The sequence below is a fragment of the Coccinella septempunctata genome, chromosome 4 (assembly GCF_907165205.1).
Source record: "Coccinella septempunctata chromosome 4, icCocSept1.1, whole genome shotgun sequence".
NCBI classification, from domain to species: Eukaryota; Metazoa; Arthropoda; class Insecta; order Coleoptera; family Coccinellidae; genus Coccinella; species Coccinella septempunctata.
The window spans coordinates 27997232-28015500 of NC_058192.1; the positions used below are offsets into that span (position 1 = coordinate 27997232).

General features: G+C 39.3%; 1 protein-coding gene across 1 annotated transcript; it reads left to right on the forward strand.

The window, feature by feature from the left end:
- Positions 1 to 8410: 8410 nt before the first annotated feature.
- LOC123311015 lies at positions 8411 to 9928 on the forward strand. Its single transcript, XM_044894760.1, has one exon. It carries the CDS (start codon positions 8411 to 8413, stop codon positions 9926 to 9928), a length of 1518 nt encoding a protein of 505 aa, XP_044750695.1.
- The last annotated feature ends 8341 nt before the right edge of the window (positions 9929 to 18269 follow it).

Genomic DNA, 18269 nt, shown 5'->3' on the forward strand with positions numbered 1-18269 from the left:
TTTCCTGCATATTCATCACCAATCATGGACCACTGGCAGTTCTCTCTCTTACACTCCGCCGCAGAAGAGCAACTCCATGGTCTGGGAGCGACGGCGGGTAGAGCGAAGAAGTGTAGACGTTGTGCCACCGCTAATGAGACCGCATACCACGTAAGCAGCGGATGCATCAGAAATTCCTACACTACCAGACACGATTACGTCGTACACTGGGTCCTGAAAACCATCCTTTGGAACCTAGAGACGCCGGCTGAAATCCTGGCTAATTTCCCTTTCGGCAAAGTCTCCTTCAACCCAACTTTCGAGTCAAGAGGGCGTAAAGTAATCGTGAGGGCGGGCGGTAAAATATTTACCGAAAAAAGAATTTATCATAACAAGCCTGACATTATGGTAAGACTAGATAACCCAAATACAGTCTATTTGTTTGAGATTTCAGTTGCCCACCTCCAAAACATCCGGACCCAGGAGAAGATAAAAAAGACCAGATATGCGGTGAACGGCGAAGAGAGGATCGACCATGACAACTATGCAGCAGTTGACAGAGGTCTGAACTTGGTCAATGAGCTGGAGTCCCAATATAGGTGCCCTGTACATCTGGGCATATTTGTGGTTGGCTGTTTTGGGGAGATATTACTAACCGAAGAGCACAATAATTTCAAAAAGCTTTTAACTGAAATAGGACTCACAAGCTTGGAAGTTACAACTTTAATTAATAAATGCTCTTACAGCGTTGCTGTCTCCACGACAAACATTCTGATGAAACATCTGAAATCATGAGCTGTGATGGGAAAATGAAGATCTGTGATAGAAAGGTGTACAAATTTTACTTATATGTTTATTTATATAACTTCATTTTGTATGTACATATTTGTTTTGACTTAGTTTGTCTACTGTGATATACCATGTATGTGATCGATTTATGTGTTTGTTTATACACACAAATTTTTTTAATATTAAGTTACGACGTCCACTCCTGGGTAACTGGGGGCGACGGGCTTCAGATGAGTTTCCCGTAAGCAACAATAATAATGTAGTTAGGCTTCATAAGTCACATTAACATAGTTAATATGTGATGCAATGTATGACACCAACAACTGAATAAAGACTATACTACTTCAAGAGAACCCGCTATGAACTAAATAGTGTGGAAAGCGTGGACAACAACAACGTACACAAGATTAAACGAGACCTGAGCCTGGTACGAGAACTTGAAGCAACACACCACTGCCAAGTAAAATTGGGTATCTTAGTGGTAGGCAGCTATGGAGAGGTGGTCAAGACAGAAGAACACGAAAACCTCAAGAAAATCATGAGGACAATGAATGTGAGAGAGAGGGAGTGGACCATATTAATGAACAAATGTTCTTATAGTGTGGCTTTGTCAACAAGCCAAATTATTATGAAAAGAACTAAAGAACAATAAATTGTAAATAATAGAGTATATTGTAGATATAGTAGTTGATGTTGATCTGTGATACTTAGGCTTAGAAAACGATGAACCTGATATTATAAGTACCCTAATATTTAGGCGATGTATAATGTTTAGGATTACATGAATAAAATATACTACTATATAAGGGGACAGCTGGAAGGAGAAATAATTGCCGGAGGGGCTGTAATCATGTGGAAACAGCATATCATGTAAGCTCCTCGTGTATAGTACAAGCATACACTTCCAGACACGATTACATCGTCTACTGGGTTCTTAGGACTCTATTAAACGCTTTCGAGGCCCCTAGACAGGTATGGGAAAAACTACAATTCGGAGGAGCCACTCTTAATGAAGACTTTTACCACAACAACCGTCTCATTAAAATAAGAGCAGGTGGCCCAATACTCACTGAAAAGAGACTACATCACAATAAGCCAGACATCATGATAAAGCTACCGGATGAGATAGTGCTGCTGGAGATCTCAGTCGCCCACCTGCAAAATTACAGACTGCAGGAAAAAATCAAGAGAACCCGCTATGAACTAAATAGTGTGGAAAGCGTGGACAACAACAACGTACACAAGATTAAACGAGACCTGAGCCTGGTACGAGAACTTGAAGCAACACACCACTGCCAAGTAAAATTGGGTATCTTAGTGATAGGCAGCTATGGAGAGGTGGTCAAGACAGAAGAACACGAAAACCTCAAGAAAATCATGAGGACAATGAATGTGAGAGAGAGGGAGTGGACCATATTAATGAACAAATGTTCTTATAGTGTGGCTTTGTCAACAAGCCAAATTATTATGAAAAGAACTAAAGAACAATAAATTGTAAATAATAGAGTATATTGTATATATAGTAGATGTTCATCTGTGATACTTAGGCTTAGAAAACGATGATCCTGATATTATTAGTACCCTAATATTTAGGCGATGTATAATGTTTAGGATTACATGAATAAAATATACTACCGAGGATATATTTATTGTATCAGTTCAATAATTTGTTCACATAATTGCAATGTTGCCAAACTTACCCAAAAATGTTATTCCATGAATATAAATTTCAATGAATTCAACGAAATCGTATTCCAATTATTTATGGACTTAGAAAACTTGTTTCTTTCAAGTTAATTTTCATACAATCAAATTCGATTTGTACAAGCCGAAATTATATTTCTTCTACGTGTTCTTTGACACATGATGTTATTTATTGGTGAATCTATCTACCCTACATAGGCGAATCCAAAAATCTAGACGCCCTCTGCCGACTGAATTACGAAACTACTTTGTCAGTACTGCAAAGTCAAAACAAGTTTCATTTCTTATGTTTTCTCTTATCTCACGTTGTCCAACAAAGTGTTAATATTATTATTTGGAGATGTTATATTGGGATTATTGTCTGGGGTTCTGAATAGAAATATTGATTACGAAAAAATATTTATGTCTCTTGAGATTTCAGTATGAGGAATACCTATATCAAAAATGGAATTCAAATATTTTAAACAGAAACTTTAAAACTTCCACATAAACGCTTTAGTTATCAGGATGTATAGTTTCTACCTCCTCCACAAACTCTGTATATGCTGACCTAAACATTATTACCTAGGTTGACTTCAAGAAGGAATCTGTTAAATAATAGGAATTTGTGTCTAGGTACAGTGGATCACTAATGTCATCGATCGATTTCATTCCACAATTCATCCCTTTCAAATGAAGTATCTCCAAAGAATGTTGATCTTTCTTTTCGAAGCTAAATCAATCAATTCACTTCCGATAATTCCGATAAATATCTTGATTTACTAGAAAAACTCTGTTAGGCCGTACAAATCTCGAAAAGAGTACTGACAAACGTCAAAGTTTGTTTACATTTCGTAGCGCCCTCAACGGTAATTGGATTCGTGAATAGTCTCTGATACATCCCAGGTTATCTATGTTCAGGTGAGTCAACATAGCTCGATCGACCGATAACACTTTGATTTTTGGACTAGGAGAATGATTCAAACTTTGTCGGAATCGACTCTAATCAGCGCATAAGCTTACTTTTTTTTTACTTTATTGAGTGGTTCGAAAGTGTTGAAACATGATACTAGTAATACGACTGATACCACCCTGCTTTTTCAAATGAGAATAACCAATTTTATATCATATTCTGAATCTGAATGAAATTCTGATTTCGAAATATTCTCTACCTATTTGTCAACTGTGCCTTTTTGACGTAGGCCTCTTTTTGGTCCTTTTCCGACAAATTTCATGCTAATGATGGTTTTAGTACTAGAAATTCTATTCTGGAAATCGTTCGAAATAAATAGGTATATGCTTTTTTCAATTGAATCAACCAAGAGTCTTCTGCAGTTTCTCGGATCAGTCTACAGCTGGTCCGAAAGATACTCCAATATGACTTTCACAAAATGTCAACTCCATTCTTTCAAATCTGATGTGTATCGAATTTAGGATCTCCTTTTGAGCCTTTGGGTATTAGCACGATATGTGAGCATAACCAATTATTTTTGAAATTTTTGTCCATCTTTATATAACCGAGGTAATTTTTGATTGGCCGAACCGATTTTCACAATCACAAGACTCGAACTGTTGGAAAAAGAACCCTTTGGAAGTTTACAGCGGAGAGGAATAGTGTAGAGTTAAAAAGCGTAGAGTAGAATAAAAAAGAGTAGAGTAGAATCGCATAGTGTAGTGAATCGTAGCCTGGAATGGATGGAGTGTAGAGTGGAGGAAGTGGGTGAAAACGAACTTCCCAGAAGATAATATTATATAAGATTCGAGTGGAGAAGGTTGATCAGAGTAGAGTAGCATCGGGTCGATTCGTAGCGTTGTAGTGTGGGTGTGGGGTGAACAGTAGTGTAGTGTAGTGGAGCATGGAGGAGTGGAGCGGGGCGGAGTTGAGTGGAGTGGAGTGGAGTGGAGTGGAGTGGAGTGGAGTGGAGTGGAGTGGAGTGGAGTGGAGTGGACAGGAGTGGAGTGGAGTGGAGTGGACTGAAGTGAAGTGAAGCGAAGTGAAGTCTTGTGGAGTAGAGTGAAGAGGAGAACGAAAGAGCAATTTGGGGAAGATAATTGGTGTGAGATATTTTAGAGTTGATTGAAATAAAAAAAGTCGCGAAAGAAAATTCGTCTGGATAAGCAGGCAGAAACAGTTAATGAGTAGTGTTTCAGAGGATTGAAAAATACTTTTCAACAACAAAAAGTTCCTCCCCGGCGGGGAATCGAACCCCGGTCTCCCGCGTGACAGGCGCGGATACTCACCACTATACTACCTTTTGTTTACATGCGAGTAGGAAGGTGTCCGAGAAATTTTCGAATTTTTCGGTTTTATCGGCCTGTGAGCAAATAATTGGTACTCAAAACGGTTCTTGAAAGTGCACAAAACCGAGGTGAATAATAAATAGAACTGTGAAACCGGATGAACAACGAAGATCTGTTGTGACATAACAAGTAAGGTTATGGCTACATGGAAACCGAACGAAATTGACGCTGTTCGGAGAATATTGAGCGAAAAACAGGGCCCCATTACCATCGAAGATCACCGGCTCATACAACAACAGCTACCGCATAGATCATTACCAGCTATTAAGAAAAAATGCTTGGAGCTAAAAAACAACCCTGCTCCCACGACACAAACAACAAAATGGACGAAAGAAGAACTCGAGAAATTAGTGACCGAATACTCCAGAAGAAACGATAGCCAGATAGGTAAGAGAATAGACGCAATTAAACATCTATTCCCTGGAAGAACAGATAAAGCAATTGCAACTAAGCTAAGGGTAGCTCACCCCGAAGTTTACTACAGACGCTCACATGACAACAGTGAACCTTCCCAGGATATTGCAGATGAAATTTCTGTGGAATCAACAGATTCTTCTAAAATAACACCACTGACACCGCCAGAATCTGAAAATCAGCACATACCAAATGAGGAACACCCCAGAAATATAAATGCAAACATTACACCAACAACAACTGAAGAGCATGAGAACATGAATTTGTACAAGCCGAAATTATATTTCTTCTCCGTGTTCTTCGACACATGATGTTATTTATTGGTGAATCTATCTACCCTACATAGGCGAATTAAAAAATCTAGACGCCCTCTGCCGACTGAATTACGAAACTACTTTGTCAGTACTGCAAAGTCAAAACAAGTTTCATTTCTTATGTTTTCTTTTATCTCACGTTGTCCAACAAAGTGTTAATATTATTATTTGGAGATGTTATATTGGGATTATTGTCTGGGGTTCTGAATAGAAATATTGATTACGAAAAAATATTTGAAAGGTATTTATACCAGCGCTTTCAACTGGCAGGTTTTAGGTCAAACGATTTTTCTTGGCGAGGGTTTTTCTGCTAAATTCAATTGACGATTCAGAAAAACAATTTCATAATTTTCATACTTCCAAATGAATTATTTTTCTCATCTGTAGCGAACTTGTTCCATGAGCTGAATCATATTTATGTCTCTTGAGATTTCAGTATGAGGAATACCTATATCAAAAATGGAATTTAAATATTTTTAACAGAAACTTTAAAACTTCCACATAAACGCTTTAGTTATCAGGATGTATAGTTTCTACCACCTCCACAAACTCAGTATATGCTACCTCAACATTATTACCTAGGTTGACTTCAAGAAAGAATCTGTTAAATAATAGGAATTTGTGTCTAGGTACAGTGGATCACCAATGTCATCGATCGATTTCATTCCACAATTCATCCCTTTCAAATGTAGTATCTCCAAAGAATGTTGATCTTTCTTTACGAAGCTAAATCAATCAATTCACTTCCGATAAATATCTTGAATTACTAGAAAAACTCTGTTAGGCCGTACAAATCTCGAAAAGAGTACTGACAAACGTCAAAGTTTGTTTACATTTCGTAGCGCCCTCAACGGTAATTGGATTCGTGAATAGTCTCTGTTACATCCCAGGTAATCTATGTTCAGGTGAGTCAACATAGCTCGATCGACCGATAACACTTTGATTTTTGGACTAGGAGAATGATTCAAACTTTGTCGGAATCGACTCTAATCAGCGCATAAGCTTACTTTTTTTTTTACTTTATTGAGTGGTTCGAAAGTGTTGAAACATGATATAAGTAATACGACTGATACCACCCTGCTTTTTCGAATGAGAATAACCAATTTTATATGATATTCTGAATCTGAATAAAATTCTGATTTCGAAATATTCTCTACCTATTTGTCAACTGTGCCTTTTTGACGTAGGCCTCTTTTTGGTCCTTTTCCGACAAATTTCATGCTAATGATGGTTTTAGTACTAGAAATTCTATTCTGAAAATCGTTCGAAATAAATAGGTATATGCTTTTTTCAATTGAATCAACCAAGAGTCTTCTGCAGTTTCTCGGATCAGTCTACAGCTGGTCCGAAAGATACTCCAATATGACTTTCACAAAATGTCAACTCCATTCTTTCAAATCTGATGTGTATCGAATTTAGGATCTCCTTTTGAGCCTTTGGGTATTAGCACGATATGTGAGCATAACCAATTATTTTTGAAATTTTTGTCCATCTTTATATAACCGAGGTAATTTTTGATTGGCCGAACCGATTTTCACAATCACAAGACTCGAACTGTTGGAAAAAGAACCCTTTGGAAGTTTACAGCGGAAAGGAATAGTGTAGAGTTAAAAAGCGTAGAGTAGAATAAAAAAGAGTAGAGTAGAATCGCATAGTGTAGTGAATCGTAGCCTGGAATGGATGGAGTGTGGAGTGGAGGAAGTGGGTGAAAACGAACTTCCCAGAAGATAATATTATATAAGATTCGAGTGGAGAAGATTGATCAGAGTAGAGTAGCATCGGGTCGTTTCGTAGCGTTGTAGTGTGGGTGTGGGGTGAACAGTAGTGTAGTGTAGTGGAGCATGGAGGAGTGGAGCGGGGTGGAGCGGAGTTGAGTTGAGTGGAGTGGAGTGGAGTGGAGTGGAGTGGAGTGGAGTGGAGTGGAGTGGAGTGGAGTGGACTGAAGTGAAGCGAAGTGAAGTCTTGTGGAGTAGAGTGAAGAGGAGAACGAAAGAGCAATTTGCGGAAGATAATTGGTGTGAGAGAGAGTTGATTGAAATAAAAAAAGTCGCGAAAGAAAATTCGTCTGGATAAGCAGGCAGAAACAGTTGATGAGTAGTGTTTTAGAGGATTGAAAAATACTTTTTAACAACAAAAAGTTCCTCCCCGGCGGGGAATCGAACCCCGGTCTCCCGCGTGACAGGCGGGGATACTCACCACTATACTACTTCCAGCAGCAAAGTCCTACCTTCAGAAATTCATATACACCACAATAACAGGTGAATATAACATGACAGAACCTGACTGTAGGGCAGAAGTCATTTTAATCTATAAAAAAGGAGACAAAGAAGACACAGGAAATTACCGACCCATCGCGCTGCTAAACACTGAGTATAAAATACTAACTGGAGTCATAACAAACACACTCCGAAAACACCTACCGGACTGGGCAATACCTAGCGAACAACTTGCTAGAGAAAAAGTATGGGGCACTATCCAGGGAATGCTGATCGACAAGTCAATAACTCAGAGAGCAAGGCTCAGCAGAACAAAGCACTACTCTGCCTGGTACGACTTTGAAAAGGCATTTGACAGCATAAGCCATCGACAATTGAGAAGACTGATCAGCGTGCTACCACTCCACAAAAATATCAAGCGTCTTCTCAAAACAGTAATGGAGCTGTGGACCTTGCGAGTGAGAGTCGGGAGGGAAAAGACCGCTCCCATTTACATAAAAAGGGGCTTGTACCAGGGTGATTCATTAAGGCCCCTGCTGTTCATACTGCTGAGTGCATCCATAATTGAACACTTTAAAACTAACCCACATGTCATCAAGAACACCAGAGGGAAATTCAATCTGATAGCATTCATGGACGACATAAAATGCCACACAAAAACAAAAAAAGGAATTGAATCTCATCACTGAGGAACTAAGGAAGTGCGGCGAGGAGATGGGACTAGTTCTGAACACGAGTAAATGTGGAAGTTATTCGAGAACAGACGGTGAAGATGAAGACAATGCTCCCTTTCTCCCTCAAATCCGTGAAGGGTACAAATATCTTGGATTGATACAACTCGAGCGTGATACTACTCAGAATTGCGACAACATTGAGGAGAAGATCTTAAGGGAAACAGAGAAAATATTCCGCTCCGACCTCACGATACCACAAAAGGTCCACCTATTCAACACTTCTACAATACCCAGTGCTATATATGTGTTCGGTAACATCTTTCCAGAAGAAAAAAGGAGTACAACACTGAAAAAGTGCAGAGACCTGGATAAACATATAAGAAAGATCCTCACAATAGAGAACCACAAGGGAAGAACAACATCAAATGCCCACATCTATCTACCAACCAGTAGGGGGGGTATGGCCCTGAAGTCCATCGAGCTGGAGACGGAAATACAACTAGTCCGAAGAGGTATATACCTCAAATCACGCAGTGATTTGCCAGAAACGAGGAAAAGATACGAGGAACTGAAGGTGGCAGGGTGGAGAAACCCAATCAGCGACCACGATTTCGTAATGAACAAGTACAAATGCCCAACACTGGATTACCAACAGGAAAACATCGGACAAAACTGCAAAATCGTGAAAGAACATATCTACAAAAAATACCAGGAAGAACTAGAAGCTGAATGGACACGAGACATGCATTATGGGAGAGTGATCCTCAAGGAAGAAAAAATCATTGAGTTCCCAGCATACACATCCCCACTAATGGACCACTGGCGTTTCTCCCTACTACATTCTGCTGCAGAGGAACAGATCCACGGCCTCGGAGGAACAGCGGGAAGATCCAGAAAGTGCAGAAGATGCAACACAACAACGGAAACGGCATACCATGTGAGCAGTGGATGCATCATAGGCGCATATACGACTAGGCATGACTGCGTCGTCCACTGGGTTCTGAAATCCATCCTTCTGAACCTCAACGCTCCTCAAGAAATCATGGCAAACTTCCCATTTGGCAAGGTCTCTTTCAATCCTACCTTCGTGATCGAGGGACGTAAGGTGGTAGTGCGAGCGGGAGGAAACATCTACACGGAGAAGAGAATCCACCACAACAAGCCGGATATTCTGGTAAGATTCACCAACCCGGAAGTAATCTTTATTTTCGAGATTGCAGTGGCTCACGTCCAGAACATAAGGACCCAAGAAAAAATAAAGAGGACCAGATACACCGTGAATGGGGTGGAGAGCATCGACCACAGAAACCACGAAACAGTTGGCAGGGACCTCAACTTAGTCGCAGAGTTGGAGTCTCAATACCATTGCCCCGTCCATCTGGGCATATTTGTGGTCGGCTGTTATGGGGAAATACTAAGAACTGAGGAGCACAAAAATTTCGCAAGCCTTTTAACTCAAATTGGTTTGACAAATTTTGAAACAAGATTAATTAATAAGTGTTCATATAGTGTAGCAGTCTCCACAACCAATATTTTGCTCAAACATCTAAGCATTTAACTGTGATAGGGAACAACGATCTGTGATAGAAAATAGAGGACTTCAAGAAATTTTATATTTTATATATTTTATATTTATGTTTTCTTGTGTATCATTGTATTTTAGTTCTTTGACAGGTATTTATGTGTTAACAGTTGTTTGTATTATGAGCTGTGATATATGTTTGTATTATACACATGAATTCCGCAGAAGTGCACAATCTCGAGTATCTGGGGGCGACTGGCATCAGATATGTCTCAGAAAAAGACGACAGTACACTGTTAGTTTCATAAGTACCATTATAATTAATAGTAATGCAATGTATGAGACTGTAACAGACAAATAAAACTATACTACCGAGGATATATTTATTGTATCAGTTCAATAATTTGTTCACATAATTGCAATGTTGCCAAACTTATCCAAAAATGTTATTCCATGAATATAAATTTCAATGAATTCAACAAAATCGTATTCCAATTATTTATGGACTAAGAAAACTTGTGTCTTCCAAGTTAATTTTCATACAATCAAATTCGATTTGTACAAGCCGAAATTATATTTCTTCTCCGTGTTCTTCGACACATGATAATATTTATTGGTGAATCTATCCACTCTACATAGGCGAATCCAAAAATCTAGACGCCCTCTGCCGACTGAATTACGAAACTACTTTGTCAGTACTGCAAAGTCAAAACAAGTTTCATTTCTTATGTTTTCTTTTATCTCACGTTGTCCAACAAAGTTTTAATATTATTATTTGGAGATGTTATATTGGGATTATTGTCTGGGGTTCTGAATAGAAATATTGATTACGAAAAAATATTGGAAAGGTATTTATACCAGCGCTTTCAACTGGTAGGTTTTAGGTCAAACTATTTTTCTTGGCGAGGGTTTTCTGCTGAATTCAATTGACGATTCAGAAATACAATTTCATAATTTTCATACTTCCAAATGAATTATCTTTCTCATCTGTACGAACTTGTCCCATGAGCTGAATCATATTTGTGTCTAGGTACAGTGGATCACCAATGTCATCGATCGATTTCATTCCACAATTCATCCCTTTCAAATGTAGTATCTCCAAAGAATATTGATCTTTCTTTACGAAGCTAAATCAATCAATTCACTTCCGATAATTCCGATAAATATCTTGATTTTAGTAAATCAAGAAAAACTCTGTTAGGCCGTACAAATCTCGAAAAGAGTACTGACAAACGTCAAAGTTTGTTTACATTTCGTAGCGCCCTCAACGGTTATTGGATTCGTGAATAGTCTCTGATACATCCCAGGTTATCTATGTTCAGGTGAGTCAACATAGCTCGATCGACCGATAACACTTTGATTTTTGGACTAGGAGAATGATTCAAACTTTGTCGGAATCGACTCTAATCAGCGCATAAGCTTACTTTTTTTTTACTTTATTGAGTGGTTCGAAAGTGTTGAAATATGATACTAGTAATACGACTGATACCACCCTGCCTTTTCAAATGAGAATAACCAATTTTATATCATATTCTGAATCTGAATGAAATTCTGATTTCGAAATATTCTCTACCTATTTGTCAACTGTGCCTTTTTGACGTAGGCCTCTTTTTGGTCTTTTTCCGACAAATTTCATGCTAATGATGGTTCATAGAGAAAGGGTGTCTCTGTGATGGTTTTAGTACTAAAAATTCTATTCTGGAAATCGTTCGAAATAAATAGGTATATGCTTTTTTCAATTGAATCAACCAATAGTCTTCTGCAGTTTCTCGGATCAGTCTACAGCTGGTCCGAAAGATACTCCAATATGACTTTCACAAAATGTCAACTCCATTCTTTCAAATCTGATGTGTATCGAATTTAGGATCTCCTTTTGAGCCTTTGGGTATTAGCACGATATGTGAGCATAACCAATTATTTTTGAAATTTTTGTCCATCTTTATATGTCCGAGGTAATTTTTGATTGGCCGAACCGATTTTCACAATCACAAGACTCGAACTGTTGGAAAAAGAACCCTTCGGAAGTCTAGAGCGGAGAGGAATAGTGTAGAGTTAAAAAGCGTAGAATAAAAATGTGTAGTTCGCTCTATACGGCGAACTCACTGAGGGAGCCCGGAAACCAGGAGGCCAGTATAAGCGGTTTAAGGATACACTACATCAATCCCTAAAATCAGTTAATGCTAATCATAACTGGGAACAACTAGCGTTAGACAGGTCACAGTGGAGGTCTTTGGTCCACAGTTATAGTGGAGAATCGAGAAGGATACAGCGGCGGCCAGATCTGGTTGGAGACTATCCATGCCCTGAGTGTGGAAGGATCTGCAGGTCACGGTTGGGTCTCTTTAGTCACAGGAGGGCACACAGTCGCAACTAGCACTAAGAAGTTACAAGTCTGTTCGAATTTTTTTTTTTTCTTCTTCTTTTTGTAGATTCATTCCCGGTAACGGGATACAGCAATGAATGAATGAATGAATGAATGAGTAGAATCGCATAGTGTAGTGAATCGTAGCCTGGAATGGATGGAGTGTGGAGTGGAGGAAGTGGGTGAAAACGAACTTCCCAGAAGATAATATTATATAAGATTCGAGTGGAGAAGGTTGATCAGAGTAGAGTAGCATCGGGTCGATTCGTAGCGTTGTAGTGTGGTGTGGGGTGAACAGTAGTGTAGTGTAGTGTAGTGTAGTGTAGTGGAGCATGGAGGAGTGGAGCGGGGCGGAGCGGAGTTGTGTTGAGTGGAGTGGAGTGAAGTGGAGTGGAGTGGAGTGGAGTGGAGTGGAGTGGAGTGGAGTGGAGTGGCGTGGATTGGAGTGGAGTGGAGTGGAGTGGACTGAAGTGAAGTGAAGCGAAGTGAAGTCTTGCGGAGTAGAGTGAAGAGTAGAACGAAAGAGCAATTTGGGGAAGATAATTGGTGTGAGATATTTTAGAGTTGATTGAAATAAAAAAATTCGCGAAAGAAAATTCGTCTGGATAAGCAGGCAGAAACAGTTAATGAGTAGTGTTTTAGAGTATTGAAAAATACTTCTCAACAACAAAAAGTTCCTCCCCGGCGGGGAATCGAACCCCGGTCTCCCGCGTGACAGGCGGGGATACTCACCACATCAAAGGAAAAACAACATCGAACGATCATGTCTACCTCCCAACCAGCAAGGGAGGCATCGGCTTTAAGTCTATCGAAGTGGAAACGGAAGTCCAGATGATAAAAAGGGGGATCTACATAAGATCACACGCGGAAATGAAGGAAGCAGAGGAAAAATACCTGGCTCTGCAAAGGGCAGGATGGAGAAATCCTTTAAGCGATCAAGAGTTCGTTATGGATAAATATGGATGCCCTCAAATTATATACCAATAGCAAAACATCAGGAAAAACTGCAGCTTGCTCAAAAAGCACATAGAGACCGTATTTCACGATCCATCCTGTAGGATGGATGGGCCAGAAACATGAATTATGGGCGGATATTTACAAAGGAACAGGATATTAAGGTACCTGCCTTCCTGTCCCCACTTATGGATGGATGGAGGTTTTCATTGCTGCACAGTGCTGCAGAGGAACAGCTACACGGCTTAGGCTCCATCCCAGGAAGAAGGAGGGACTGCAGGAAGGGATGCAATAAAGCAGAAACCGCTTACCACGTAAGCAGTGCTTGCATAACACCCGCCTATACTGCCAGGCACGATTATGTGGTACATTGGCTCCTTAAAACACTGCTGAAAAGCCTGGGTGCTCCGGAGGCCATTGGGACTAACCTGCAATTTGGCAAAGCCTCTCTAAATGTGGACTTTGTGGGGAAAAGAAAGGTGGAAAGAAGAGCTGGCACGAAGATCCTCACAGAAAAGCGTCTCCACCACAATAAGCCAGACGTCTTCATACATCTGTGGGAACCAGAGGAAATAGTAATTCTGGAAGTTTCAGTCGCCCACTTGCAAAACTACCGACTGCAAGAGAAAATTAAGAGAGCAAGATACACCATCAATAGCTGCTACCACATAGACCACCAAAATGTGGAAGGATAACCAGGGACCTTAACCTAGTTAGCGAACTGCAATCTCTATACAACTGCCCCGTACACCTGGGAATTTTCGTTATTGGTTGCTTTGGGGAGATAGTGGCGACTGAGGAGCATGAAAACTTTGAAAAACTGCTTGCCAAGATAGGAGCAACAAGCCTTGATATGAACATCTCAGTCAACAAATGCTCATACAGCGTTGCTGTCTTCACAAGCAATATTTTGTTGAAACATCTTAGTCTGTGATATGAAATTTGTCTGTGATACAAAGACTTGTACATATTTATATCTATTTACATTTTATAGTGTACTACACGAGGAGCGTCTTCGAGGCGAAACTTCCCGAAATAAACGGAAACATATTTTGGTTTCATGAATAACATAATGTATTTGTATATTGTGAAGTGTATGAGACTGAAATCAATAAAGAAAATATACTACCTAGAGAACTAGAGAAAGAATGGATAATGAACATGCACTATGGGAGAATATTCGTAAAGGAGCAGCCCAACATCGGAGTTCCAGCATACACCTCCCCACTTATGGATAGTTGGAGATTTTCTTTACTCCACAGTGCGGCTGAGGAACAAGTGCATGGTCTGGGGGCAATTCCAGGAAGGAGAAAGAATTGCAGGAGCGCGCTGCCAGAGCGAGACAGCATACCATGTCAGTAGCGCCCACAGATTACAGAGTAGCGGTGGTAGCGCCTGTATACAAGACGCCCACAACACCCGGCATGACTACGTCGTTCACTGGGTCCTCAAGTCACTGCTGAGCGGCCTGAACGCCCCAGAGGACATACAGCTACAGTTTGGTAAGGCTAACCTTTCTGTGGATTTCGTTGGAAAGCGCAGGGTGGAAATAAGGGCAGGAACTAAAATTCTCACGGAAACACGCATCCACCATAACAAACCAGATATCTATTTACACCTTTATGACCCTGAGGAAATTATCATTCTATAAATCACAGTGGCACACTTACAAAACTACAGACTTCAAGAAAAAATCAAGAAGGTGAGATATTCTGTCAATGGGTCCGCACATATAGACCATACAAATGTGGATGAAGCATGCAGAGACCTAAATCTGATGGGAGAACTCCGATCAACCTACCGATGCCCTGTTCACCTGGGCCTATTTGTCGTCGGTTGCTTTGGGGAGATGGTAACAACTGAGGAGCATAAGAACTTTAGAAAAATACTGACCAAGATAGGGATCAGTAATTTGAACATGAGAATACTCATTAACAGAAGCTCCTACAGTGTTGCTGTCTCCACAAGTAACATAATTCTGAAACATCTCAGCACAGAAAATCTGCGTTGTTAGTTCCATCTGGACTGTGATATTGTGTTGTATACTATCGAAGCGGACACAAAAGAACGATAACTTATTTATTATGCAATAACTTATTTATTATGTTCAATAACTTATTTATCATGTTCTAGTCAAATTACATGTTTATTATTTCCGAGACAATGTTTATTGTGATGTTTAGTGTAGTTGTCAATATTGTCTGTATTGTATGATGATGTGTCCGAGAGGGTAATTTTGAGATTTTTGTTCACGATTTGTCGTCAAGTCGAAGTTTCCTGGAAAAACGGAAAAATAGTTTAGTTTCATGAATGACATTATATATTTATATATTCTGAAGTGTATGAGACTGTGACTGATTAAGAGACTATACTACCGAGGATATATTTATTGTATCAGTTCAATAATTTGTTCACATAATTGCAATGTTGCCAAACTTATCCAAAAATGTTATTCCATGAATTCAACGAAATCGTATTCCAATTATTTATGGACTTACAAAACTTGTGTCTTCCAAGTTAATTTTCATACAATCAAATTCGATTTGTACAAGCCGAAATTATATTTCTTCTCCGTGTTCTTCGACACATGATGTTATTTATTGGTGAATCTATCTACCCTACGTAGGCGAATCCAAAAATCTAGACGCCCTCTGCCGACTGAATTACGAAACTACTTTGTCAGTACTGCAAAGTCAAAACAAGTTTCATTTCTTATGTTTTCTTTTATCTCACGTTGTCCAACGAAGTATTAATATTATTATTTGGAGATGTTATATTGGGATTATTGTCTGGGATTCTGAATAGAAATATTGATTACGAAAAAATATTGGAAAGGTATTTATACCAGCGCTTTCAACTGACAGGTTTTAGGTCAAACGATTTTTATTGGCGAGGGTTTTCTGCTGAATTCAATTGACGATTCAGAAATACAATTTCATAATTTTCATACTTCCAAATGAATAATCTTTCTCATCTGTACGAACTTGTTCCATGAGCTGAATCATATTTATGACTCTTGAGATTTCAGTATGAGGAATACCTATATCAAAAATGGAATTTAAATATTTTAAACAGAAACTTTAAAACTTCCACATAAACGCTTTAGTTATCAGGATGTATAGTTTCTACCACCTCCACAAACTCAGTATATGCTACCTCAACATTATTACCTAGGTTGACTTCAAGAAAGAATCTGTTAAATAATAGGAATTTGTGTCTAGGTACAGTGGATCACCAATGTCATCGATCGATTTCATTCCACAATTCATCCCTTTCAAATGTAGTATCTCAAAAGAATGTTGATCTTTCTTTACGAAGCTAAATCAATCAATTCACTTCCGATAATTCCGATAAATATCTTGATTTTAGTAAATCAAGAAAAACTCTGTTAGGCCGTACAAATCTCGAAAAGAGTACTGACAAACGTCAAAGTTTGTTTACATTTCGTAGCGCCCTCAACGGTAATTGGATTCGTGAATAGTCTCTGATACATCCCAGGTTATCTATGTTCAGGTGAGTCAACATAGCTCGATCGACCGATAACACTTTGATTTTTGGACTAGGAGAATGATTCAAACTTTGTCGGAATCGACTCTAATCAGCGCATAAGCTTACTTGTTTTTTACTTTATTGAGTGGTTCGAAAGTGTTGAAATATGATACTAGTAATACGACTGATACCACCCTGCTTTTTCAAATGAGAATAACCAATTTTATATCATATTCTGAATCTGAATGAAATTCTGATTTCGAAATATTCTCTACCTATTTGTCAACTGTGCCTTTTTGACGTAGGCCTCTTTTTGGTCTTTTTCCGACAAATTTCATGCTAATGATGGTTCATAGAGAAAGGGTGTCTCTGTGATGGTTTTCGTACTAAAAATTCTATTCTGGAAATCGTTCGAAATAAATAGGTATATGCTTTTTTCAATTGAATCAACCAATAGTCTTCTGCAGTTTCTCGGATCAGTCTACAGCTGGTCCGAAAGATACTCCAATATGACTTTCACAAAATGTCAACTCCATTCTTTCAAATCTGATGTGTATCGAATTTAGGATCTCCTTTTGAGCCTTTGGGTATTAGCACGATATGTGAGCATAACCAATTATTTTTGAAATTTTTGTCCATCTTTATATGTCCGAGGTAATTTTTGATTGGCCGAACCGATTTTCACAATCACAAGACTCGAACTGTTGGAAAAAGAACCCTTTGGAAGTCTTGAGCGGAGAGGAATAGTGTAGAGTTAAAAAGCGTAGAATAAAAAAGTGTAGAGTAGAATCGCATAGTGTAGTGAATCGTAGCCTGGAATGGATGGAGTGTGGAGTGGAGGAAGTGGGTGAAAACGAACTTCGGAACTTCCCAGAAGATAATATTATATAAGATTCGAGTGGAGAAGGTTGATCAGAGTAAAGTAGCATCGGGTCGATTCGTAGCGTTGTAGTGTGGTGTGGGGTGAACAGTAGTGTAGTGTAGTGGAGCATGGAGGAGTGGAGCGGGGCGGGGCGGAGTTGTGTTGAGTGGAGTGGAGTGGAGTGGAGTGGAGTGGAGTGGAGTGGAGTGGAGTGGAGTGGAGTGGAGTGGAGTGGAGTGGAGTGGAGTGGAGTGGAGTGGAGTGGAGAGGAGTGGAGTGGAGTGGAGTGGAGAGGAGTGGAATGGAATGGAGGTGAGTGGAGTGGAGTGGAGTGGAGTGGTGTAGAGTGAAGAGTAGAACGAAAGAGCAATTTGGGGAAGATAATTGGTGTGAAATATTTTAGAGTTGATTGAAATAAAAAAATTCGCGAAAGAAAATTCGTCTGGATAAGCAGGCAGAAACAGTTAATGAGTAGTGTTTTAGAGTATTGAAAAATACTTTTCAACAACAAAAAGCTCCTCCCCGGCGGGGAATCGAACCCCGGTCTCCCGCGTCAAATCGAATCAAAAAGAGTTTATTCATATTTTGTTTAACATTGGTGTGGCTCCAGGAAGCACATTTGTTCACTTAATATTATTAAGTATTAGTTCCTACATGGAGTATCCACTAAAATTTACAAGTATTGAATATTCGGGAATTCTTTTAACAAT

What these genes read in the sequence shown, in the direction of transcription:
- LOC123311015 (XM_044894760.1), top strand. Translation starts at nt 8,411, where the DNA reads ATGGGACTAGTTCTGAACACGAGTAAATGTGGAAGTTATTCGAGAACA.